The sequence below is a fragment of the Helicoverpa zea genome, chromosome 3, assembly GCF_022581195.2.
Source record: "Helicoverpa zea isolate HzStark_Cry1AcR chromosome 3, ilHelZeax1.1, whole genome shotgun sequence".
NCBI lineage: Eukaryota > Metazoa > Arthropoda > Insecta > Lepidoptera > Noctuidae > Helicoverpa > Helicoverpa zea.
Genome location: NC_061454.1, coordinates 9,001,037 through 9,027,674, shown reverse-complemented (window position 1 = coordinate 9,027,674; position 26,638 = coordinate 9,001,037). Strand labels below are relative to the sequence as shown.

Below are 26,638 nucleotides of genomic sequence, written 5' to 3'. Positions count from 1 at the left end.
CTCTCTCTCATGTCTCCAAACCTAGCTCCACCCTCACCTTTATTAAAAGGTCTGTCGTGATCACTCCGCAGTTCTCAAGTGTACTCTTTTATTTTTCAGATAGGTATGCATAAGAGCTGTCGTGTGCCTTTTTTATTAGTAGAAATATTGCGTACAAGTACATATAAGGCTAATATACAACGTAAATATATATTGCTGTCATCGCTAGGGAAATCATACAAACATAAGGGTAGGTAGTAAGTACCTACTGAGCTGAGTAGCTCTCCACAAGACCAAGGACATAAAAGAACTGAATTGGATTTTTAAATAAATCTTAAGTTTTTTTTTAAATACCTACAATAATTTCTCATCCTAGACAAGGGAAGCATCTACTTAAATCTTTCATTTCAATTTCGCGATTCTACTTCGTGCATGCGGATAAAAAGTAAACTTCTTCTACCTTCAATGATATTGGACTTTCATACAACTAACTAACATTCTGTTCTAGCTCCAAAAGGGGTTGATTCGATAAATTATTGTAGTGACTACACACATAATGTAGTCCACCTCCACACCAGCTATACAGAATCCGTTTTACAACCCTGCCTTCAGAAACAGGACTTAATACAAACTTCTAAAACCCATAGGGTTCAAGTTACGGAAAATCCGTTCCTGGCGGACGTCTACACCCTACAAGGACTTCTGCCAAGGGGGCTGCACAAGTTTGTAGGTTGTTTAAGTCTAGTTTCTGATATAACGTGATTAACGTCATTATGAACGCTAATTTAAAAAGCTGGCTGCGATATTTGTATTCGTAAAAATATTATTTGACAATCTACCATCACAGAAGAAACATAATATCACTCGTCACCATGACCGTTCCGGGCTTAGGAAGGATAAAACACTTATTTAGCTCTTTTCGGATTATAGTGTCCACAGGACAATTTTGTATGGAGAACGGAGGTAGGAGACTCCTTCATCTGAGGACGGATCCTTCCTGACGGGACTGAAGTAGGCTGAATAAAGCTAAACAAGTGTGCACAATTTAATCATTCAGCTATATCAGAGCATTGCTTTGTCAAATATGATAATTATTAATTTTCGTTTTTATAAAAGGTATAGAGTTCCTTATTTCTGCTGACAAACTCGGTAAATAAACTATTATGCTAACTATATTTATGGTAGAGATTCTGAAGTATTTGCTAGAAAATAGATCTAGTAAGTTCTAATGGTATTTTCTCTTTACGCATTGTCTCTGTGATCCAGGAACATGAGTGATGGCTTTTTGTTCCAGATTTCTATTAAGCGAAAACAATAACTCGGGGATTGTTTGTCACCCTTCAGGCTTATCTTATGCAGTGTCTATAGTATGTCTTCCCGAGGGAAACTGTGAGTATCCTTCTGACTGATGAGTACCAGTTTGTTAAAAACTAGTTATAATTTAAGAAGTTTTCGACTTTGAAATTATATAAAGACACTCTCTTATGCAATTGGACCGAAGAATTTGAATACAGCTTCAACTATAGTTTATTATATCCTGAAAGAGATATCCTTAAATTACTTTTTTTTAAGTAAAATATTTCACGTTTGATGTCCTACTGGATCTGAATTTTTTAACATTATTTGAATGTATTGTTCTTAGGTTAGTTACATCATAGCATAAAGGTAACATAGAGCTGGGTGATAGAACTCAAACTTCTTAATGAAACCCAAAATTAGAATAATTGATTATTTAAATGATGACTACCAAGCAGAAAAAAACTGTTTAGTACGATCACCGTGTAGGTTCGACCTAAAGTTCAACGTATATAATAAAATATCATGAATCAAAACTGTACGGCTACGAATTAGTCATTTATAATTATACTTATATCGGTCAGAACAATGAGTAACAGATCGGAAATACTTGTACCTACATAGGCATGTGTTAACCTCACCCGATTCCGAATAAAATGTAATTTGAGTGCAAGCGCATTAGTCACTGTGGCCTACGTCTTTACATTCATTAATGATCATTCATGCCCTGCTGAAGTAAGATAAAGATTAATTTATGCTCGAACAGTAGTTCCTTCATTCTGGTTTACGAAAAGCAATCCTAAATAGTTTTAGATGAGTATTTTTAAATGTATGTTGATGGTTGAATGACCTATACCTTCGGGCATTACCAACCAGCATACCTTTACACCTTAATTTTCCGTTGAGTATAGGGGATTCAATTAGCTAACAACACAAAACCATGTGAGTCCGAATTAGCGATATGCACTTGTTCAATTGCTAATATGTTTTGTAAGGGCCACGGTAAAATTATGGTGTTTGTCACTGTTAATTATCCTACAGCTTCAATTTTGTTTGTGAAAATAGCAATTGTTTTAGTTTGATAAAAATTGATAATTCTGGATAGCGTTATAAAAATCCTGGCGTAAATTGGAGGTGTAATGAACCCTTGACCCATATTGAGAATCCTCTTCTTCTTCCGGTGACATTCTACCATTGGAAACTCATTGAATTAAGAAATAGCAATATTTTTATTATAGGTCTTACTTAGTTTTAAAGTGAATAATCTACTCAATATTCTGGGAATATTTCAACCCTTTACCTGTTGCCGTTATTAGCATCGAGTAGGTAAACTCATCACGTCTGTGTATGGGAGCTCCCTAAAATGTTTATTATATTCTAGTTTTCCCTACTGAGACAACAGAGAACGCTTCTTTCAAAATTTCAATTATCAAACTATCATGGGTCATGAGATACAGCCAGGTAACAGAGGGATGTAGGTACGGACAGCTAAGGATACTTGAATAAGCATAGCGCTTTAAGTCGTTGAGCTGAAAGAAAACAGGATATTTAGGAAGCTCGTTTTTATTTTTGTGTTGCGTTCCTACTGTTTCATACCATTCAACCGAGTGTTCAAATAGCCTACCTATAATAATATCTGAGTACATTAGGTACGCGTACGTAGATCAAAAAAAAATCCATGGTAAGATTGGAGAACTCCATAGCACAGGAATTGGAACAGTACATGCGTAGTTAAATATTGAATAGTTCTTTATAAAATGATATACGATGTGACACGAGACAGAATAAAATGCGAAGTCGGTGCCAGACCTTCCGGTTATATCAGAGTAAACTTATACCAATGCGAACTTTCATTGGGTCATTGCACCGACGAAAAAGGATACCTCTGTCCTATTCTTATTTTCCTTGCTTCATATTTCATGTGTAAGCTTATATATTCAGCATCGATCATTATTGTAATATTCAACAGCTATTTATCGTGCTGAGACACATTTTCTACGAACATCTCTGTGTTCTAGTTACTGAGACCGCTTGATGATCTTGAAACATGATCAGTTAATACAACGACGTGTATTCATTTACTTTATAATGTAGTTAGACATTAAATATTCAATATCGTATTGATATCGCAGGAGGATTCAATTAGTTTAATTAACTAGTCTTACAGTAACATTATGATTTGGGGTATACATACCTCCGCAACAGATTCTCAATACCTCTTTCCCTTGAAAGCCATTATATAAAAATATGAAAATGGTAAAATATTCCATCCGTATTACAAGACCATAGTAGTATAGTTCGAATAAAAGTGTGAAGTCGTAAATGGCGAACTAAAGTTAAATGTGAATTAGGTCGACGGGTTAAATACATATATAATCTTAGACATATTATGACTTGTTATTATTTGGATTTTATTTATTTGAGTAGCTATTCTATGCATTTATTCTTATAAATTGTAGTTCCTATTCCCTATATCATACATACTATACACCCATCCCCATGACAGAAAATAATTTTGTGGCAACAATTTCTCATAAGATGATGGATCAAGAGAAACACATGCATATCGTGATGTCAAAAAACCTGAGTATGTTAGTATGTTTTGATTTTAACTGTTACTTATTCTCTTTAAGAATGATTTAGGATTTGCCAAAACATCACCTTCAGGTTATATGTATGTAAAAGTAGGTAACGCTTTGCTCGCCATCAATGTCGTCTTTCAATTGTGCTAAATGCTCCAATCAAAGTTTATGAAATCGCGTTGCTAGTGTCCAATTCATAGAATGTCTAATGGATCTGTCTCCAACAATGACAAGTCAATCGACACCAGGACTTAACTATGATTATGATACTGTTATCACGTGTTGTTATCAGCGTCCACCGATCGATATGAATATTTTCGCTGAGATTGGGCCATGAGGCACTTTCACCGCCGTTACACGCGTTTTCTAGCGAAACACCGAACTCAATTATTAATAGCAGCCTATTTTTGGAGCGGCTTCGGACGCGGATTTGCGCTCGGGCGTGTGCGAGGCCCGGGCGAAGTCACTATCTCACCTGGGCCAGGTGTAGACACCGGAAACTTCAAAGCCGAAGTGCCAGGAGCCGGCGTAAGCTCCCTGCGCTTTGGGTCCAGTACACACACCGTGGCCGTGGGCCTTGCCGTCTTCCCATCCACCACAATATGTACCACCATCGTCAAAGTCGAAACGGCCACCGTTGAGCCCACGCTGCGGGGGGTTTCCGCTAGCGGCGTGCGCGGCGTCGGCTAGCTCGCTCGGCTGCATCACGCGAAACCGTGGTGCCGCGGAGGGGAGGGCCTCCCGCGCGCACCCTCCACCGAGCTCGCGGTATAAATAAACATCAGCTGGGCATGTCGCGCCGTGGCGCGCCGCCGAGTGAACACCACTCCGGTCCTGCGCGAGGAGCACTGCGCGCCCGCGGCACGGCGGCCGCCCGCCCGCCGCGCCCCGCCCGCCCTGCGCACTGCGTACTGTACGCAGCGCAGCCCGCTGTCGCCGCCACCGCTGCCTCCGCCACACCGTCGCCACAACAACTTACAATACTGCTTTTTAGATTACTTGCCCCAGATAAATTGCTACAGCTGACTCTACAATGTACCTACGCACCAAAAGGATATCGTACCTGCAGATGCGGCGGTGCGATATTCTCCAGTCTTACAAATTGATCCAAATCCTATTAAGTACACATTGAAATATCCGTAGGTACATTTATTTGTTAAGGCTTGCCAGGGATAGCTACCTTCGTTAGTAGGTCAGTTAGTGATCTGCGGCTGGTGCGTGCCAAAAGTTCAATCCGTAGATACTTAACCTAGGTTAGCATAAATTGCCTCTTACACTTGTCGTTATATTATATTTACGAATTAAATTCTGTACTACTCATGAAGAGATTCTCTTTTCGTGACATGCACCGAGTGATTTCATCAAACTTGCAATGATAGGCTAATGACGCCTGCTATTTCAAATATGGAAGACCATAGGTACATATGTAGGTATGTTGGTAGATAAGTAGCCTACCTAGGAAAATGCAATCTGAAGACGGTTAAAAGTTACCTCTAATTTAGAGACTTCTTTCTAGAGCGATTGTTTCAAGATTATTGTAATTTTAAGATTTCAAGATTGATTTTGATCAGCTCCAAAGATTCACTGTTTTGTAGTTTTAACAGACACACCTACACCTGAATACCTACCGAGTTTTACATGATGTACTTATGTCTACAATTATCGAGAGTTTCCATCGATTTCTCAGGTTTTCCATGATCAGATCCTGGACCTGATGACAATTGGATTTAGTAAGTATAGGTTAGGTACGCTTGTAAACAAAATGTAATTTTTCAAATAGGTTTTTAAACATAAAAAAAAACCGGCCAAGAGCGAGTCGGACTCGCGCAAGGGTACCATTATTTAAAATGAGCAAAAAAAATCACGTTTGTTGTATGGGAGCCCACCAAAATATTTATTTTACTCTAGTTTTCAGTATTTGTTGTTATAGCGGCAACAGAAATACATCATCTGGGAAAATTTCAACTCTCTAACTATCACGTTTCATGAGATACAGCCTGGTCACAGACGGACGGACGGACAGAGGAGCGAAAACAATAGGGTCCCGTTTTACCCTTTGGGTACGGAACCCTAAAAAACGTACAAACAAAATGGAGCAAGTTCTCGATTTTTAAATTGAGAACTTCTTCCATTTTAGAAAGTCGGTTAAAAAGGAAGACCAGACGCAGGACATCTATACATATAATAAATCTGTAGAAAAGTAATTTTTGTACATTGAAGAAATTGACAAAAAAAATAGCCAGCATGTTAAGAGATAACTATACTTCGGCCGTTCAGAGAATGCGTTCCTGACACCTATCAGTTAGTCACGACTAGTGATGGGCACAACATAACACTGAGTTCGTTACCGTTCCTTCAAAATGAACCGCCGCATTATTTTAAGATTATTTTCGTTTTAAATTGGCGGAATCATTTGTTTTATATTTTAGTTATTTAAGTGGAAACCAAAAAAAGGTAATATTCATATAATAAAATTGTTTTATTTATTCTTTGTTACAAGTACATTGAATTGAATGTGCGAACAGAATATTAATCAGACTCCGATTTGCTTGAGGAGGTGGTGTCTTCATCATCATCTTCGCCTACATGTATAATTATATTATTATCAATAACAGAATCAATCCTGATATCTCGGTCTAACAAAAGCCGGGTAATCAAATAAAAACAGATCGAAAACACTTGAAAAACGTGGTCTATGCGCACGAAACGACAACGGACGACTGTTTTAGCGTCACAAAATGGCGGCCCATAACGCCATTTGGGGTTACCATTTTTAATCTAAGTATAAAAATGCGGTTTGGTCATAGTTTTATTTTTATATTTCATAAAAGTAAAAAGAAAATCAAAAGGTATTATTTTATATTATAACTGTATAAGAACAGATTACGATACTTGCCTGTTATTTTTAGCACAGCACTACAAAATATAAACCGCTGACATAACCTTGTAATAGCGCAGTATAGATTTAGAAAAATATTGTTTACCAAGTTATTTGACACTCAGTTTGGCACAAAATTATAACATTCATTGATTATTGATATAATAATGTTGTTTTAATGCTCCTCAATTGTTAAAACGGTAAACAACCAGCAAAAATATTTTTATCGTAACTGCAACGCCATTGCAAAGTTACGTCGTCAGTTCAATCGCGACGTGTCAGGAACGCATTCTCTGAATGGCCGAACTATAACAGAACCCATTTCCATCATTTTTGTCTGTTTATCTGTTTGTTTGTGCGCGATTCACGTAAAATCTACGAATTCAATGCAAACAATGCTTATATACAAAAATTCTACGTAACTTGAGGTATTACTTAGTTTTTGTTTCATCGAAATCAATCCACTCTATCAAAAGATATGATTCATTTAGTGAGTTCAAGAAGTAAAATATTACGACACGCAATCTGTTTACTTTTGAAAACTGTACATTTGAATGTTGTACTTCTATTAGTTGATCGGCCTATTATTTATCAATCTTTAAACAGAAAATCACACCTTTATAAGTAACTTCGGATGAAAAATAAAATTTTATGAAAATTGTGTTTAGCCAAGGCTAAAGTAGCTCCATCTGTGGTAAATAAAACACATCAAATTTGACAAAGGAGCGAGGTGGTAAATAACAATTAGTTACAATATTTACATTCACAATTTCCGTATTTCCGTGCATTTTTCGTAATTCACCTAATTTAAGAAGGGGTGTAATCTTTCGATAGACATTTTAATAGTGTTTGTCAGTATGCCGTGCCACATCAAAATCCAACTAAAATTACCTTGATGAAAGGAAAATTAATAGTTCTTAGCCAAATTTAAAACGGTGCCATCTAAATTGTTTTTTGAACATTAATTTATAGTGGAACAATTAATTATCATTTAAAGTTATAGATGAAGTTGTGCATTTTTTCATAAGCATCTGTTTAGCTTATCTTCCATCAAATTACTTTGAATGAGTAGTATTAAGTAGACCTTAATTTTTTATTTTCTTTTATTTATTGTTAAACATATAAATTAAAATGTTAAATATAAAAATAAAAAACATTTAAAAATATAAAATATAGGTTGCCTCCGATATCGGGCACAGGGTCCAAAGTACCGGTGGTTAGGCGATTATCACACTGCCCCGCATGATGCAGCGTAGCGCGTGGATGCGTTTTTTTCCGTTGCTTGTAAATATCTCCGTTTGTATGGAAAACACGCATAGTCCAACACACTGAAAATGCATCCACGCGCGTTTATGCGGATCACGCGCATACACGCGGAGAAACATGCACCCCCGCGCGTAGGTGCGGGGCGAGACGCAAGGTATGGCACACTGAATCCCGCAGTGCCGCGCGTGATTTTGAATGGGCGTGACGTGTATATTTGAAAATGGAAGCCGCCGTACGTGAATCTACTAAACGCACCTACGCGCGTGAGTGCGCGAAAAACCCGCACGATGATGCAGATCTGCACTCCCGCAGGAACACGCGTAGGTGCGTCGACACGCAAGATGCAGCGTGATGCGGGGCAGTGTGAAGATCACCTCAGGGTCCCAGAAACAGAAACCTCCTCACAATACGCGCCGTATCAAGGAGTACTGCCTTCTGAATCAGTCAGGTCTGATTTTTGTTCGTTCATCAGATCTTTGAAAGTGTTTCGGTGGATACTTACTGTCGTCCTGTTTACGTGTGACACAAAATATGGTATTTAAACGTCCTCCGCAAGAGAACGAACGTTTGCGCTATACATAAAGGTGAAATTTTGTGTGCGGTAGTGACGCACAGAATAAAACATTATGTTTCTTTTGATTTGCTGGCTCCACCAAGAAGTGACAAATTGCGAGCATACATTTTGAAAATCTTGGCAAAACTGCAGGTTTCAAGTACGAACACATGAATTGGACTCTCACAGATACGTACATTTTGCCTATTCGTGAACTAATGCGAACATTTCGGTGGAGTCCCGCCTTAACATTACATAGTGAGTGGGTGCACAGAAAATCCCCGTCATACAAGTGTTTCTCCCCTGTAGTGAAATTATCCTACCCTATGCGCCAGCCTGATGACTCATGTCATCATCCATCCAGTTACTCCCCAACTATGTTGGTGTTGGCTTCCAGTCACCGAATCTGTTCGAGTACCAATATTTTGCTTAGAGCGACTACCTATATGTTCTCTTCAATCCAGTCAACTACACAAGACGTTATCCATGGTAAGTCTGAGAGACTTTCTGGCTTCTGATTAGTCGCACCAAACGTAATAATTTTCCAAATTGGCTGACTAGATCCAGAGATTTCCACAACGTTACAAAACTTTAGGTACTTCTTTTATTTAGATAAATGGTCACACATCCACAACAAAACCTTGATCGATGAATCTGTGCGGCTCTAATTAGTAATCCTAATTATATTGTCACGTGAAAAAATGCACCTACGGGATAAGTATTATTTTGACGATTCACGCAGACGGAGTCGCGGGCAGGAGAGTTGTGGAGTTGGGCAACTGACTATATAAAACCATAAAATGGTAAAACTTAGGTAGATAGTTTGGAAAAAACAATGTCGGTTAAAAACAAAAGAAAAGAATAATAATTTGTCTAAGAAGCAATGGTGAAATTGGCTACAAGGAATAGGTATAATATTGCCTACGAGCGAATTGGGAGCGTGCACAACTGAAAACAGGAAAACCGCATCATCTCAATCGATTCCCCTTTTTAGTATAGTAGAGTAAAATATACTTAAAGAGAGATTTATAATATTAATTAACTAATAAGATTGATAGTTAAAATAAAAAAGTTAAGCAAAATTCAGCTAAAGTGACAAAATGTATTTTTAAAGGTAGGTAAACCTTACACATATTTATTAAAGGCTGTTTGAATAATGGAGAGTAATTTTGAATTTCTGCCTCAGCGCAACGACTGCTTTATTTTCTTTCAGTACATTACAAAGAAGTCTGTGGTTTTCATAATACCCTATCCGTATTTTTTCAGGAGGAGGATTAAGAAGAAAAAAGGGCATGTTGGATGAAGGAAAGGGCGTGAACGGAGGGAGCGCTATTTTTTATTGCTGAGGGACTAAACATAAAATTTTAATAAAAGGCTGATTTTTTTCATCAATTTTGCTGCTAACCTACCTATTCACTCAAGAAGAAAAATCTAATACTAAACTAAGTAAATAAATAAATAATTTAATAAATATGTTTAACAACTCTATGTTTAACAATTTTAATTAGTGGTCCACCTAGGTCCCCCCAGACCAGGGGGTTATGACCCCATGACCTCCCTGGATCTGCCACGAATAACTACGAAGTTTTTATGAGTGTCGGTGGAGAAAACTGTAAGACTCTGCCTAGACGTTCAATTAAACGCATATTACAATTACGTATCGTGTTGTGCAGAAGGTCTAGGGGTCGCTTTAAAATGACAGAACAAAGAATGACAGATGGCTGACATTAATGACAGCTCATTGACTTTTGTTGTATAGAATGTTGACGTGATCCTTGATAATAATTCTCATTCTCTCATTTTAACAAAACAGACAATTGCATTATCGCAATCAGACGTTGCATTGTGTTTTAATTCCCGATACATTTGTTAACCGACCCATACGTCCATAAATAATGAAAAAGAAATAATGTGACTATTACGATTAAGTGCCGTGTTAACTGTTTTAGACCCGGAAATTCGTCATGTTTTTGTTTTTAGACAATTATCTATGCAACTTTAAGTACACCAGTTAACAAGCCCAGTTTTCTAGCCAGATTGAGGGGCGATAGCCTACTATCCAGTAACGATTTATGTGTTCTCCGCCCTAATATTCTATACCTTATATTAAAAGATATCAATCAGTGAAGCGTGTAGGATGGATGCTCCAGAATCCGGTGGGAGTAGCCGATCCACCATGGTGCAGCCGACATCATGGTGTCATCCTGCTAACAGGATACACAGATTTTTGGCATTGTTACTCATGTGCTTCCTTTGTTTTGGTAAGATATAAACTTTTTTTATTCTAACCATTGTTTTAAGCAAAATTTCATTTAACAAAGGTCTAAACTTTTTATGGTTCTCATTCTAAGATTGATTTAAAACCACAGAATTGTAAAAAGAACAGTAATTTTATGCGCTCATTATTTTACTTCTAAAAATGTATTAGAGTACCTCCATAGAGAAATAACAATAAATTTATATTTCTGTTTCAGGTTCCTATTTTTGTTATGACACTCCTGGAGCGCTAGCTGATAACTTCAAAGATGACTCACACTTGAACACATCCCAGTTTGCATTGCTTTACTCTATTTACTCATGGCCAAATGTGGTGTTGTGTTTCATAGGCGGTTATCTTGTTGATAGGTTTGTCCAACATTATGTTGTATGGTATAATTAGTGGGCTGTTTATTATCTAATTACTTCACACTATTGTGTGGTATAATTGTTTTTTTATTCGCAAACAGCTCTATAATATTGCAGAGGACTTTATAACCAGTTTTTTGATTGATGGATGTTTATTATATTTAGGTTTTCATAGCCAACTTCTCTATTGATCTGATCTATGTAGCCAGAGACAATTTCTAATTATTATTAATACCATGTGAACAGCATCAATTTATTTACTTGAATTATTGAAATCTGAGACTTATCTAAAAGACACAAGTTTTCCTACTAAGTACATTTTCCACATTGAAATAATATTATTATGAGGAATATTTAATTACTATATTTATGATAAACACAAAGTTGTGTTAATGCTCTGCTCACAAAACAAATTGCATTTTATCATTATCAACAAGTATTTAGATTGATATGCACACATTGCATTATAATAATAATATGTATAGGTAATCAACTGCACATGATACGCTGTTTACAATATGTGTGACCCTATTTAGTCCAATTATGTTCACAAAACTCTGGGAATGTTATACAATACTTTGTGCACAAATATTACTAAATTGTAACATGATATGTCTTCCACTGTTATCATATTTCTCTTTTTAAATTCCAGGTACTTTGGAGTGAGATTAGGCACAGTTATTTATATGACAATTGTATTTATTGGAGCTGTAATATTTGCATTTGGAGTCTACATTAATGCATTTTGGCTGATGATACTTGGACGATTTGTATTTGGGTAGGTATAACAAACATACAAACAGACATAGAATAAGAAAAAAATAGAAAAAATCAATACCTGAAATGCATATTTATACCATGAGTATGAGTACTAAGGTGATTGAAAGTTAAATGTATTCTTTATATATTCCAGTATTGGAGGAGAATCCTTACAAGTTGTTGTCAACAACTATGTGGTGCTTTGGTTTAAAGGAAAAGAACTCAACATGGTATTTGGACTGCAATTGTCATTCTCACGATTTGGTAGTACAGTTAACTTCTGGGTTATGGAGCCAATATACAGATGGGTTTCCACATATTATGGAGGATATGAAAGATTGGGGGTGACATTATTTATTGGTGAGTTTCCTGCTATCCAACATTTCAATTTGATTTGTTCCTAAACGTTTCCATATTAAAATAAACTGTCTTTTCAGCCTCACTAACTTGCTTTGTATCCCTTATTTGTGGCGTGATTCTTGGCTGGATGGATTACAGAGCTGAAAAAATTCTTGGCAGACAGGATGAAGAAGGCAATAAAGAACCTGTCAATCTATCAGACATAAGACACTTTAAATCTGTCTTTTGGCTCTTGTCTGTAATTTGTGTGGCATATTATCTAGCCATCTTTCCGTTTATTGCATTAGGAAAGTGAGTACCTTCCCAAGATTCCTTTCTTAGGGTGCGTCCACATCTGGCGAATGCGCCGCGAATGCGCAGCACGCGAGCCGATCGCGAGCTGTCCGCGAGCTGCGCGCGTGCGTTTTTGTTCGAGCGCCGCTTCTGCTTGGCCCGCGCGCAGCTCGCGCGCGACCTAAGCGCCGCACGCGAGCGGCGCGCAGGCGGCGCGCGACGTCTGCCATCTTCGATAGTACTGAGCCAATATACGGAACTGTAAGGGCGAGAACTGATTGCGCGCAGATCGCGCGCCGCTCGCGCGCTCTATACGAGCCTTGCGTGAGTTGCGCTAAAGAGGCGCACCGAACTATTGCAGTGACTGCACGCGCGCAGCTCGCGGACAGCTCGCGATCGGCTCGCGTGCTGCGCATTCGCGGCGCATTCGCCAGATGTGGACGCACCCTTACCTATCTGTTAAATGTAGTCACCAATTCTACTAATTCTTTTCTCTGTGATTACCTACTATGAACTGCTCTGCAATGTTGTTATAAATGTAACACTAGCTTGCATAAATAAGTTTAAGTACTAGATTCTTACCTCTGGCACAAAATTAGTCTTCAGGAATAGAAGCCATGAAGGTAGGACACACAGTTGTGCTTGCGATTATATTTTCCTATAACTGAAATTCTTTTTTAATAATTTACAGGTTGTTCTTTGAGCGCAAATTCGATTTCTGGCCACAAGATGCAAATAATGTGAACTCCATGGTCTACTTGCTATCGGCAGCTTTGAGCCCATTCTTCGGAATCCTGATTGACAAGACAGGCAGAAATGTTATGTGGGTTATAATAAGCATAGTCACAACTATTGGAGCCCATTTTATTTTGGCTTTCACATTCTTCAATCCGTATATTGGTGTGGTAAGGAGACCTACTTACATAATACTCAAGTATTTATTTATCTAAACTCTAAACTGAATGGGACAACTTTTCTGATACATTTTTTTTCAGATCATACTGGGTATCTCATATTCTCTCCTAGCCGCCGGTTTATGGCCATTAGTAGCTCTGATTGTTCCAGAAAATCAACTGGGAACAGCATATGGAATGTAAGTTCTTTTGATGTTGTAAATAAGTGAGTTCGCGTCAAACTTAACGGCGTCTCGCAACTTATTTTCGAGCACAAATACCCTCTCTCTATGTTTCGGGATGCCATAAAGTTCTGCAAAAACTATAATCCACTAGTGGAAGCATTTTTCTAGAGTTTTAATTCTCATTGAAACTTTTTCCTACTCAATCATTTATTTGCATATTTAATCTTTTCAGATGTCAAGCAGTGCAGAACATGGGTCTGGCAACTGTAATAATCTTTGCTGGAATGATTGTTGACAAATATGGATACTTGATGTTGGAAATGTTCTTCCTGGGATGCCTTTTTGGTAAGTGTATAAAAAAGTACCTAAAGCTAAAAAGTTCTTTTTTACGAAAGCATAAATTCGAATGACTTTATGCGCCGTCAACACAGATACAGCCCTAAACTTGGTCATTGGTAGCGCTGGTATAGGCTTTGGTCTCTAAAGTAAGCTGTCTCCGACGATTCCACAGTCCACGTTCGGATTGAGGAGCTTGTTAGGAAAACTCTAGCCCTACATAACAGGGAGGTGAGATTTAAAAAAAAAAATTTTTAAAACATTACCAATTTCTTTTCAGTTGCACTCATTGCTGCTGTTCTGATATACATCGTGGATTCGGCCAGCAATGGTGTGCTAAATATGTCACCAAGTATGAGGGATTCTGTGAAATCGTAAGTTTTTATTCTACCTACCTACGAATTTTTGGTCTGTTCCGGTTTTATATATAGGGCTTCCATAGAAATTATTATGTTAGATTAAAGTTTAATTCACAAAATAATTATTATATACAGAAAACATCTGGTCCATGCCATACAAGCCGGTTAATATGATATCAATTTCAGGGTACAAGAAAGCGACGAAACTGCGAATCTATTAGACAATGAAGATTACACGGATCAAGAAGAAACTGATTCGAGGAGGCCTTCAGAATCGGCGCAAGATCAATCACCCAACCCACGCGATGTCGCTCAGGAACAGTCTGATAGAATACGCAGCAGATATCTAGCACAAATATTGACAAGCAGTACTTCAGATAGACAATAGATAAAACTAATAACTTCATATTATATAATTTTGATATCATACTTGTAAATAGTTATTTTCGTGTTATGTACTTTATTTAGATTTAGAAATAACAATTATAGACAATGAAACAAAATGTAAAAGTGTAAAAACTTTACTGCAACATTTTACACAGGTGAATAAACATATTATACAAATTAATAGTGTTTAAATGCCTTTTCACATTATGTTTGATTTAAGTTAACATTAAGTACATTACTATAATAAGTACAAATAAAATCATTATTTCCACATAAAAGTAATTCAATTTGTGCGCTTTTTTTGTCATGTTTTACATTTTACCTAGGTGTATAATTAAATATTTTACATTATATTAAATAAGGCATCTATATCACTTGTACACATATGAACATTGAGGTATATTTTTTATTATGGCAATACATAATAATAACGAACACAGTATGGGACCAAATAAGACATGCAACTGTAATTTTTTATAGAAAAATAAACCACTCTCAACTATTTAGTAGTTTGTCTTGGTTGTTTTAGAAATAAATGCATTTGTAAAAATCAACATAACTGATCATCATTAGGAAAGTTAGTATAAGGACTGTAGTAAATAGTTAACAAGTAAATTAATATTTAGATCACTAATACAATTTACACTTATCATCTACAGGCCATTCAATACCATTACCTGGTAATTTACTAATTATAAAAGGTGAAATCCAAGTTAAGTACCATCGGGAACCAAAAACTTCTATCATATTAAGTTTCCAGCCTTTGTTATGAATAAAATCTTTAGTATAGTTTTTTGTTTCAGGAACTAGTCTACCTTTAAGGATGTTATTAAAATGGTATATGAACAAAAACCCAGTGAAGAGTCCCACTAATACATTAATGACAACTAAGAACACATAGAGGCTCTCGTCACCAAAGTCAATCACAATGCTGGCCAGTGGACAAATAAACTTTACCAAGATAAGCCCATGGTTCCAGGTGATGAATACAGATACAAACTTAACATTAAAATAAAAAGAATATACCATTGCTACAAAAATGTAAAACGTGAACAACATAAAATATCTATGGTTGAAGTACCCAACACAACATGCAAAAAATGTACAATGATGGTCCCTTTTTAGAATACAGATATCACATGTGTTACAATGCCAGGCACGAGGTGGTCTTAGACATTCACACACACTACATAAAGTCCATTCATCCTTGTTAAAGCCTTCAAGGTTTCTTCCTTTTATTGTAGTGTTAGTAAACATTCCATAAATCATATTACCCATTATATTTAGTAGCAAGAAGCTTGCACATCCCAGATGACAAAAGAAGGCTAAGCTCCACTGTTCCACTACTGTAGGCAATACTATACATATTTCAAAATAGAGGAATGCAGGTATCAGAATCAATGTGATTGCAATATAAAATGCATGTTCTAGAAACCTCTTCAATTCCTTGTTTTTTATGTTCTCCAGTTTCATTAACATTTTGTGAAACTGTTTTTGCCTGGTTGACGAACGTTGTCTGAAGTATCCTCTAACTAGTCTGCAAACTTGCTTTGGCTGCAATCATCTCAACACCTGAAATAGGCATTCTATCATTATTTTAATACAATGATTGAGTGTAGTTGTTAACTACTGGGAGAAGTACCATTTTTACATTGAAATGTTAGTTTCTTGCATGAACAGACATGTGATTCATATTACGCTGTTTCATCGCGGTCTCTGAAATTTGTTTATGTTAAAAATATTAGCTTCTATCCAACCTTCGACTGGGTAATCTATAACCGCCAATATAAAATTGTTCTGTGGCTGCGAGTGAAAAGCTTTTGTGACATCAATATATACAAAGTCATTAATTTTATAAATCTTCATTCTAGTTCCATTTAAACATAATGATACAAAGAATTTCGCATTTAAGGACTAAAAAGAGAGTATGTGCAGTGTTTTAGCTTGTGTTATTGTATAATTGTCAAAATTCAAATGTCACTTCGATTCACGTGACTTCGTGACAGCTGTCATTGAATTTTATGCAGGTTTACACAGAAGAATAAATGGAACCACACCCGTTATTCTTGGATTCACATTCCTATTACCAAGAAAGTCAAGTTAGGCTGGTAGCGTAATGTAAAATCTGGTCTTTCACTCAATAGTTGCACCATTTTGTGACGATGGGATTATGATCAATCAAGCCTATTTTATCGAGCACACCAGTGATAATTACCTCTGCAGAGTTTTAGTCTACACATTTTATTTGTTTGTCCTTTTTTATTTCATCACCCGATCAAGTGTTGTGTCGGGTAAAATATGTGTAACTTAAAAGACACTTATTCACAATTTTTCATTAAAAAATGGCGATTCTCCTTTGACGTTTATATCTGCGCCCCCTTCCCTCCTTCACCCCCTCTAACTCCCATCATCACGACGAAAGTTTAGGTTCAAAGTCTGGGTCCAAAATTATTTAATTAGTTAGTTCTTTTCATCGTTTATTTAGTTTTTGTTTAGAAATACAACTTTCCAACATGTCGAACAGTAAAATATTTAGTGCACTTAAGATCCTGAGGACCCGTAAGGATCTTAAATATTTAGCTGGTAAGAAGTATTTTGAGTGACTTTCTCGGTAACTTCATTCGTCGGCAAACTTTATAAAATAAGATTTCTTTGCAAAAACTTAATGTTTCTTCGTACTTTTGTGTTGTTATTATGAGTCTAGTAAAGTTATCATTGATTAATATTTTAGGTTCACACATCAGAACCTATGCTGCTGCAGGGAGTCAGGTGCACACCAAATGCAAAAATGTCAATGGCATTTATGTGGTCACTCTTGATTCACCTAATACAAAGGTAAGTTAATATTTAACTATTTGTTTTATGTGGCCAGTAACTACATTTGATCACCTTTTACTCTATTCAGAAAACTTGAAAAAATTTAGATCTTTTTCACATATTTTAAACTACCTTCAATCCTACCACACTACTCAGTTTATTAACATGTGCAGTAACCATTATATGCTAAACTGAATGCAGTTCTGATAAAATTATAATATCTTGCTTCTTATCTGTACATTGCAATATACCTACAGTAGGTAAGGTTTTATAATGAAATTAATTATTGTTTAGGTGAATTCCTTAAACACTGCTGTTATGGAAGAGGTAAATGGGGTGTTAAATGAAATTGAATCCAACCCCTCAATTCAAGCAGCAGTATTAATCTCAGGCAAGCCAGGATGTTTCATCGCTGGAGCTGACATCACCATGTTGGAAGCCTGCAAAACCAAAGACGAATTTGTCACCTTGTCTAAAAGAGGTTTGTACTTAAAAACCTTGTCTATGCACTTTAAAAATGGATGTAATTGGTACTTAATATTGCAACTTTTTACAGGACATGAGATTTTCCATAGAATAGAGAAGTCACGCAAACCTATCATTGCTGCTATCCAGGGCAGCTGTTTGGGTGGAGGTTTAGAGACTGCTCTCGCCTGCCATTATCGTATTGCTGTTAAGGATCCTAAGACTGGATTTGGTCTTCCTGAAGTTATGTTAGGATTACTGCCTGGAGGTGGTGGCACACAAAGGTATTTAAGATGATTTATAATCATTTAATGATGAAACCATTCCATTTTTATTTTCACATAGCAATACAGAATGCATTATAATAGAAAATTCAGAGAAAATAGTAAATGTCTCCATTTTTATGACATAGTAACAGAAATGGTCATAAGGAAGCAACCATGACCTGCATGATACATTATATAACAGTTGGCAATGAAATAATATTCTCTGCAAGGTTGCCAAAATATCAAATAATTTCTGTTACCTATAGGTGCATGCATTTATACAAAGTCACAGCTGCATACGCATCTCAACATATGTATATGCTCTCATACATTGTGGCTAATTTAATATTGGAATGGATCACATGCACAAATTGTATAAGCTATATTGACCATGGGATTTCTTATTATTCCAATGATATGTACTGACTATTTGTATGACAAGCTTACGCTAGAGGTTTAACCCGCATTCCATGGAACTACTCCACACACCCACAGAAATGAGTTATCTACACATTTTGGACCAGTAATTCCTTTAGAAGTAATGTAAATGCAAATAGTATATACAAGGCTTGTTTTCAGAATGCCAGTACTTACATCCATACCTACAACTTTGGACCTAGCGCTCACTGGGAAGACTGTAAAAGCCGATAAAGCCAAGAAGTTGGGAATTGTTGATTTGTTAGTTTCCCCTCTTGGTCCAGGTAAATCAGATTTGTATAAACACAAATAGGCTTATGTCTAATTTGCTGATATTATTTATCTGCTTTATGTTGCCAATTATAAAACAATAGAAAATCGATTGTGTCTTGCATGCACCTATCTGCACTCCGGCATGCAACGGGTTAATGAACACTGTTTAATTTTAAATAAGTACAGGAAAAATGGGTAATCTTATCATTTTATTTTACATAGGCTTATCCAAACCAGAAGAGAGCACCATGAGATATTTAGAGGAAGTAGCAATTCAAATCGCAAGAGACATTGCAAATGGCAAGATGAAAGTAGACAGGTCAAAGAAGGGATTAGTTGAGAAAATCACTGCCAGTGTGATGCAATGGGACATGGTTAAGAACATGATCTTCAACAAAGCCAAGGAACAGGTTATGAAGGCTTCCCGTGGTCTTTATCCAGCACCTTTGAAAGTAAGTTGATAGACTAATATTATTTTTTTTACAAAACAAATTAACCAACACTAATAACCTTACCCTAAGTCTAAAAACTGTTTCAAAATTGTTCGGCCCATTGTGAGAGAAGAAGAAGTTAGTTAAAAGTGTATGACTATACATGCATTGTTTTACTGGAATTTCTATTTACGCCAATCTTTTTTCAGATTCTTGATGTAGTAAGAACTGGTGTTGACAAAGGCCCCAAAGAAGGCTATGAAGCTGAAGCCCAAGGATTCGGTGAGCTCGCCGTCACGACACAGAGCAGAGGTCTGATTGGACTCTTCAGAGGACAAACCGAGTGCAAGAAGAACAGGTTTGGCAAGTCCAAAGTTGATGTCAAAACCGTAAGTGTTTTATATTTATCAACCATTTCATTTACCATCCAGTTTATGTGTAAATAGAATTTTACTTTATCGTTTTCCTTTCTTTTTCAATAACTTCATCAAGGATACTTATAGGTACGAATTAAAAACTTTTTAGAAACTGTAGTGGTGAACATCATCTGAACATAATTTTATCTAAAATTCTCAGTAAATTTGGATGTCTTTTTAGATTGGTGTCCTCGGCGCTGGTCTGATGGGCGCCGGTATTGTGCAAGTGTCAATCAACAAGGGTTACCATGTGGTCATGAAGGATGCTACAAACCCTGGCCTCTTCAGGGGTGTGGGCCAGATCCAAACTGGACTTGCTAATGGTGTTAAGAGGAAGAGGATCACTGGGTAATTCATCATTAAAATATCCTTGATTGAAGTGGTATAAATAAACCTCTATTTTAATTTATTGATTGTTATTTTTATTTTCTTTACAGCTTGCAGAGGGACAAATACTTGTCAAACCTTCTGCCAACCCTAGATTACGCTAAGATGAAGAACTGTGACTGCGTCATTGAGGCTGTATTCGAGGACTTGAGCGTGAAGCACAAGGTCATCAAGGAGTTGGAAGCTGTTATTCCTAAACACGCGATCCTTGCTACCAACACTAGTGCCATTCCTATTACGAAGATCGCCGCCGGCAGCACCCGTCCCGACAAGGTTATTGGTAAGTTAAGCATTTTAGAATTTTTACCCTTATGTTTTTCATGTGGCCTGCTGTTTTTGTTCTTTTTTTACCAATTCCCAAAAAGGAGGAAGTTGTGTTTCCGGATGATGCCTCTGAAGAACTCAGAACTGTAAAAAGAAATGTAAACCTCTCCAGCTTATACAAGTATTTGCTCCGTGCAAAATACGCAAGTTATGGAGGGTAGTATACAGGGTGTCCCTCTATGTATGGTCATTCTGTATATATTTTTTTACTATGCTTTACATCTTATAATTACAAAACTTTTTCCCTCACCAGGTATGCACTACTTCTCCCCTGTGGACAAGATGCAGTTGTTGGAGATCATCCGTCACCCGGGCACGAGTGACGACACAGCCGCGGCCGCAGTCGGCGTAGGTCTGAAACAGGGCAAGGTTGTCATCACTGTAGGCGATGGCCCCGGATTCTATACCACCAGGATTCTTTCCACCATGTTGAGCGAAGCCGTCAGGTAAAAATTATATAAACAATGTTACATAATATGGTTTACAGGCAGTTCAAATATGAGTGTTGGCAAAAACAATGGACAATCGTTTCCCTCGCTAATAACAACGAAGATACAAGGCGACTTTCATGTGACGTCACTTTTTCATTAATTTACCACTTGTAGGTTGCTAATGAGAACAGTGGAAAATCAATCGTGTCTCGCGTATATCTGCGCACCGGCATACAACGGGTTACATAAGTATAATGATTTCATTAATTACAGATTGCTGCAAGAAGGCGTCGACCCCAAAACTCTGGACAGTCTCACGAAGAACTTCGGATTCCCAGTGGGAGCTGTCACATTGGCTGACGAAGTCGGCATTGACGTCGGCTCGCACATTGCTGTTGATTTGGCCAAGGTTACAATACATTTCTATATTAAAATCAGCTGTCAAATAACGGAGACATTTTACCCTATTTTTGTTGTTTTTAATTATGTACGCTTTTTCATTTGAAGATGGAATAACAATTTTTCATTTTTAGGCTTTCGGTGACCGCTTCAGCGGTGGTAATTTGGAAGTCATGCCCGACTTTGTCAAGGCTGGATTCCTTGGCAGGAAGTCAGGCAAGGGCTTCTACTTATACGAAAAAGGCTCGAAGAGCAAGGAAGTGAACCAGGAGGCCGTCAACATTCTGAAGGAGAGGTACCCGTTGGAAGCTCGTGGCGCCAACACTCCTGAGGACCAGCAACTGCGGATGGTGTCTAGGTACATACAATAGTTGTTTTATTTTTGACCTTAAATAAGGTTCAGTTTTTAAAACTCAAATAAGTAATCTTTATTTTTTAATAAGGTATATGGTAGTAGCTCTCTTGAAAATTAATAAAATGTTGTTACAGATTTGTGAACGAAGCTGTACTCTCACTGGAAGAGAAGATCCTGCACAGCCCTCTAGAAGGCGATGTTGGTGCTGTCTTCGGTCTTGGATTCCCGCCATTCACCGGTGGACCTTTCAGGTATATAAAAAATATATAAAAAGCATATTTCATTTGTTATAAATAAATCCTTTCCTTCTTTCTGTTTTTATGTATGATAGAAATAAACCTCTACAATCATGTTGTAGGTGGGTGGATCAATATGGTGCTGATAAACTGGTCAAGAAGATGGAGGAGTTCCATGGTCTGTATGGAGCACCCTTCAAGCCCGCTCAAACACTTGTAGACATGGCCAGGGATGGCTCGAAATTCTACAAAAACTAAACTGTACCAAAATTTTGTTGAATATTGTGTAACTCATGCATAAAATCATGTCCCCTATCTATGTTATCTATGTGGCTGTCTATATATCCAATTGGTTCATTTTATATGTATTTTAAGATTGAATTAGTGATGTATGTAAGTGTTTCGACAACAACCATGTGCAATTCTGCAATTTGATATTCATTTTGTTTTGTGTGGATATTTATAAATCATTTTCATTCATAAGATTAAGTGCATATTAATTTTAGTAAGTATATATAGAGTTGTAGGAAATCAAAATCGTACATTTTGATTAAATGAGAGTTTTATCGGTGTATAATATAATGAATGTTGAAATCCTGATAGAGATTGCTTGAAAATTACTAAACTGCCTTTCGTATTGTTATGTATGTACACATAGAAGGATGTTAACTTAATAAATTATTTTATATCATATGTGTCTTTTCTTTGTAACGACATAATTACCAAATCGTGCAGAAGCCTGGTACCTATGTCGCAATACAACATAAATGCAGAGCCTTCTGGGTACATTACCCAGTGACAGCGATGAGGAGCAATTTTTTGATGCAATGTAATAGTTTTGATGCAATGTAAAAGTTGTATATATAAGTTTATTTTTAATTGAGCAGTGCTATATATTTTTTTAAAGAAGGTACTCTAAAACTAAAGAAAAACAAATGTTAATATGACTGAAAGACTGAAATAATGTGCGGCTAGAAGTCAATATAAATACTAAGCAGTAGTTTATTCAATATCTCATAGGCTGTATTTCACCTGGGCCCCGATTCTCCTAATTTTACTTAAGCGTCATACGATTCACGTTCGACTCGATTCGACTGAGGTCCAATCCCGACTCGATTATGATTGAAGCGTATGTGGCATTCCGCTATTTTTTCTTTGAAATAAACGTTTTTATACTTTTCTGTCATTCAATAATGAATCATTTTGTCTGCAAATGATTTACGAGTGCAAAATGATTGTACAGCAAACTACCGTATAGACCAAAATTACCAAAATAGCAGACCAATCGCACACCAATCAAATGTCAATCGAATACGATTGGTCTTTTATTAGTAGCAGAATGCCCGATATGGTTAAAACTGCTATTGCGATCATATTGCGATTCGATTTTGACATTATTAACTTAGGAGAATCGGGCCCCAGGTTTTTTTTGTAGTTACGGTAGAGGTTTATTTTGTCATGATCTTACTGCTGGCTGCTTCAACTCTTGAGCTGGTGCACCTGACTCTAGTTTTTAGAGTTGTGCAATAGAAGATTGATATTTATTTTTTCAAATTACTGGCCGACTTTGCCATAGAGTAATAGGCAATTAAGTATTTTGAAACATTATACCTACAGTACAAATTCATTTACATATATTTATTGTTCCAGTTAAGTACCTATAGGTACGGTAGGACGTACATAAAACTTTCTGAACAAGTCACTAAACCGAAAAGCTCAGAATAATGTCGTGATAAGTCCCACTTGTTGCAACAGTCAGCCTCCCTGTACGGTAACCATGGAAACGGTGCGGACGACCACCCTGTTTCCCCCCAATTCCCCTCCTACGTCGTCCTCCCAGGCTCTTGTGAAGTCGAGAGAGAGCTTGCGTCATCGCGGGTAATTACACATCTAAAGCTTTTGATGGAACAGAGCTTTGTAGCGGTACGGTCAGACGCTGAGGCCATAATTCATTTCCGTTACGGTAGCCGACTTCTCATGACTAGGAAATTGATTTAATATTCTCACCCTTACGATTTATTACGAAAACTAAAGACATCATCTTGCAGGATTTAACTAGCTTAAGTTGTGTCATAGATTTCTACAAATATTATAAATTCAGGTTGTTTTTCAGAGATGAGCCTGTTGATTATTTTGACCTGAGTATGGCCTTGATCATAATAATAATTGTACGTAATGAAATAGGAAACTGAGAAAGACCTATGTGTCGCACGAATAATCAGTTCCTACGCCTAATTACTAGCAATAAGACAGAGTAGGTAGGTACTTAAATTAATCTTTCTAGTAATTAATCTAATGACAAGTTCGCGTGTAATTACGAACGACAAGTACAATTGTTATGGAATAAATACTCGAATTGTACTTAACTAACTATTATAGAACTTATTTATTTATTTATCACAAAATACAACTATTATTACAGGAGAACCTAATGCAATAGTGTATTGACAATTTTACATATAGGTACTTAATCTTAACTACTCTACACACTTAAAATTAAACATTAATTACATTAAATTAATTAAGTACTTAAATAACAATCAGGTTAATAATACCAACTTTAAATTAGCAGATTGTTTTAGTTTAATAACAGGTAAAACTGAATTGCATCTGCACGATGGATGGATGAATAAAAAAATATAAAGCTAACCTATATTTAACTATTTTGTAGTTAGAGTGAAATTATACTAGGTACCCTAGTACTCAACATTTTTCGTGTACTATGTCTTGAAATTCTTGTTGCATAGTGCGATAGTGCATATTGGAAAAGCGCGCGCGCATGTAGGTTTACATAGGACTCAATATATTTTGTAACCAGAAAAGAAAATTGTAGGTACAGCAGTCAGCAATAACAATAAATTAACAATAATTATTTACATACACTTATAAAGCATGATAAAATGGGGAGAGTGTTATACGCTGAACTCTACAATATACTTACTAATAAGGAAAATTGTATTTATTGTGGATGGGATGAGCAAAATACAATGTTAATTAGGCACCCAAAACCTTTATTGTTGCAATTTAGGTACCTTTCTAAATAATACCTACGGACAGATAATTAGCTTGAGGAAAAAACTGTATTTTTCCTGACCAGATAATATAATATGATTGTCACGTACATTGATTAATATCTCATCTGAAAAAAACCCGTCGACTAAGCCTATGCTTTACTCATTCAATAAAAAAAAATGCTCTCAAAATTGTAAAATGCATTATGAATGAAAGAACATGTTGAAGCAAAAAGTACAGTCTTTTACATTAAATGTAACATTTCAATAATAAATAGGACACTTTTCCAGCTCAGCGGATTTTGTCGAGATCGTCGCGCGGGGGTTAAAAGGAATTGAATCAATTCAAACCTTGGTCCCAACTCCCAACGAGCGAAGATGGAGTGGGTGGGTGCCGACTAGAAACCCCTACCATTGCACTTATAAGAGTCATGTATAACCATGATCATATCAAAACTATATTGTATATCCAAAGTCAGTGACAGGAAACGAGATTTCAAAATCATGGGTGCACTGGATGCACTAAGTAGGTATGCAAAATGGGTAGTTTTGATTATACATTTCGAGTAAATTACATAGTTTTCTAAGATTGCAGTAGGAGTAAGAAGTTAGGTAAGTATAATGAAGGCCAGAAGGAGTGGCAAATGTTTATGACCTTTGTCTAACTAAAGTCCTAAATGTATGAATGAAAGTGACCAGTAGCATGATATCTATTTATAAATCAACCTACAATAAATAACCACTTGTGACAACTAAGGCTATAGACATAGTAATACGTGTAACTACGTCATAAAACCAGATAGGTGTCTGACATTGAAAAAAAACTAAACTAAAGCTGTGTTTGAGCTGGCGTGTTTAAGGGAGGTGCGTAGGAAGCCACTAGGCCACAATCAATCTGCCTATATGTAAAAGGCACGTCAACTGTTGATTAATTTATATAAATAAGTATAATACTTAATGATACGACAGTTACCTAACGATTTAATCTCAGCGATCAAAAGTATTTAGATAATAGACGATGAGTGTTTTGATACTTACACTCTCCAACATTAATGATTATGGTATCATTGCGTACATCTTGGCAATCTATACCACAGATTACTATCTATACTAATAAAATAAAGAGGAAACAAGTCGCACTTCGAACGAAGGGTTCCGTACCTACCACTATCTATTAAATATCTTTGCATGTGGTCTCCAGGGGGTCTCCCTAAATTATTTTGGTATTTTATTCTAGTTTTAGTACTCGTAGAAATACAGCGTCGGAGATTTCAACTATTTAACTATCTCGATTCATGAGATACAGCCAGGGGCCAAATTCTCCTAAGTTGATAATGTCAAAATCGAATAGAAAGCTAAATGATTCATTATTGAATGACAGAAAAGGATAAAAACGTTTATTTCAAAGAAAAAATAGCGGAATGCCACATAAGCTTCAATCGTAATTGATTCGGGATTGGATCTCAGTCGAACCTGAATCGTATGTCGCTTAAGTAAAATTAGGAGAATCGGGCCCCTGGTTTTAAACGGAATACGGATATCATGTAATTGCGCTGTAAAGGAAATTTATTTAAAGTGATGAATTTTCAGATAATGTAACTGGTAGATTAACAATCAACTTATCATCACTTGACAATACTTAATACCTATCATTCAATAGCGGCTGGACACGTGTAGGT

At 36.6% G+C, this 26,638-nt stretch overlaps 4 protein-coding genes across 6 annotated transcripts in view; 2 read left to right on the top strand and 2 right to left on the bottom strand.

Moving 5' to 3' along the window:
* LOC124645856 (junctophilin-1) overlaps nt 1-4,744 on the bottom strand; it is a 28,556-nt gene extending 23,812 nt beyond the window's left edge. Inside the window, exon 1 of one of the 2 annotated variants that reach the window (XM_047185801.1) lies at nt 4,333-4,744. In XM_047185801.1, coding sequence (XP_047041757.1) covers nt 4,333-4,562 — 230 coding nt within the window. In that variant the 5' untranslated portion in view covers nt 4,563-4,744. The remainder of the gene's footprint in view (nt 1-4,332) is intronic. The other variant, XM_047185800.1, reaches the window with a different exon arrangement.
* Nucleotides 4,745-10,294: 5,550 nt separating this feature from the next.
* Nucleotides 10,295-14,908, top strand: LOC124645633 (major facilitator superfamily domain-containing protein 1-like). Its single transcript, XM_047185453.1, has 10 exons — nt 10,295-10,815; nt 11,029-11,179; nt 11,832-11,957; nt 12,093-12,298; nt 12,376-12,589; nt 13,263-13,476; nt 13,567-13,664; nt 13,882-13,994; nt 14,266-14,359; nt 14,531-14,908. The coding sequence occupies exons 1-10, from the start codon at nt 10,692-10,694 to the stop codon at nt 14,730-14,732; spliced, it is 1,542 nt and encodes a 513-aa protein (XP_047041409.1). The 5' UTR covers nt 10,295-10,691; the 3' UTR covers nt 14,733-14,908.
* LOC124645634 (probable palmitoyltransferase ZDHHC24) lies at nt 14,850-16,730 on the bottom strand. Of its 2 annotated transcripts, none has more exons than XM_047185454.1 (2): nt 16,489-16,730; nt 14,850-16,303 (listed from the first exon to the last, which is right to left on the bottom strand). In XM_047185454.1, exon 2 carries the CDS (start codon nt 16,208-16,210, stop codon nt 15,362-15,364), a length of 849 nt encoding a protein of 282 aa, XP_047041410.1. In that variant the 5' UTR covers nt 16,211-16,303; nt 16,489-16,730; the 3' UTR covers nt 14,850-15,361. The 2 variants fall into 2 exon arrangements, with proteins under 2 accessions (XP_047041410.1, XP_047041411.1); XM_047185455.1 differs by having other exon boundaries at nt 16,374-16,723.
* A 386-nt stretch (nt 16,731-17,116) lies between these two features.
* Nucleotides 17,117-22,639, top strand: LOC124645632 (trifunctional enzyme subunit alpha, mitochondrial). Its single transcript, XM_047185452.1, has 14 exons — nt 17,117-17,314; nt 17,463-17,566; nt 17,843-18,029; nt 18,105-18,297; nt 18,859-18,980; nt 19,192-19,421; nt 19,610-19,789; nt 19,998-20,164; nt 20,254-20,483; nt 20,781-20,973; nt 21,232-21,367; nt 21,492-21,715; nt 21,847-21,963; nt 22,071-22,639. The coding sequence occupies exons 1-14, from the start codon at nt 17,245-17,247 to the stop codon at nt 22,204-22,206; spliced, it is 2,289 nt and encodes a 762-aa protein (XP_047041408.1). The 5' UTR covers nt 17,117-17,244; the 3' UTR covers nt 22,207-22,639.
* The last annotated feature ends 3,999 nt before the right edge of the window (nt 22,640-26,638 follow it).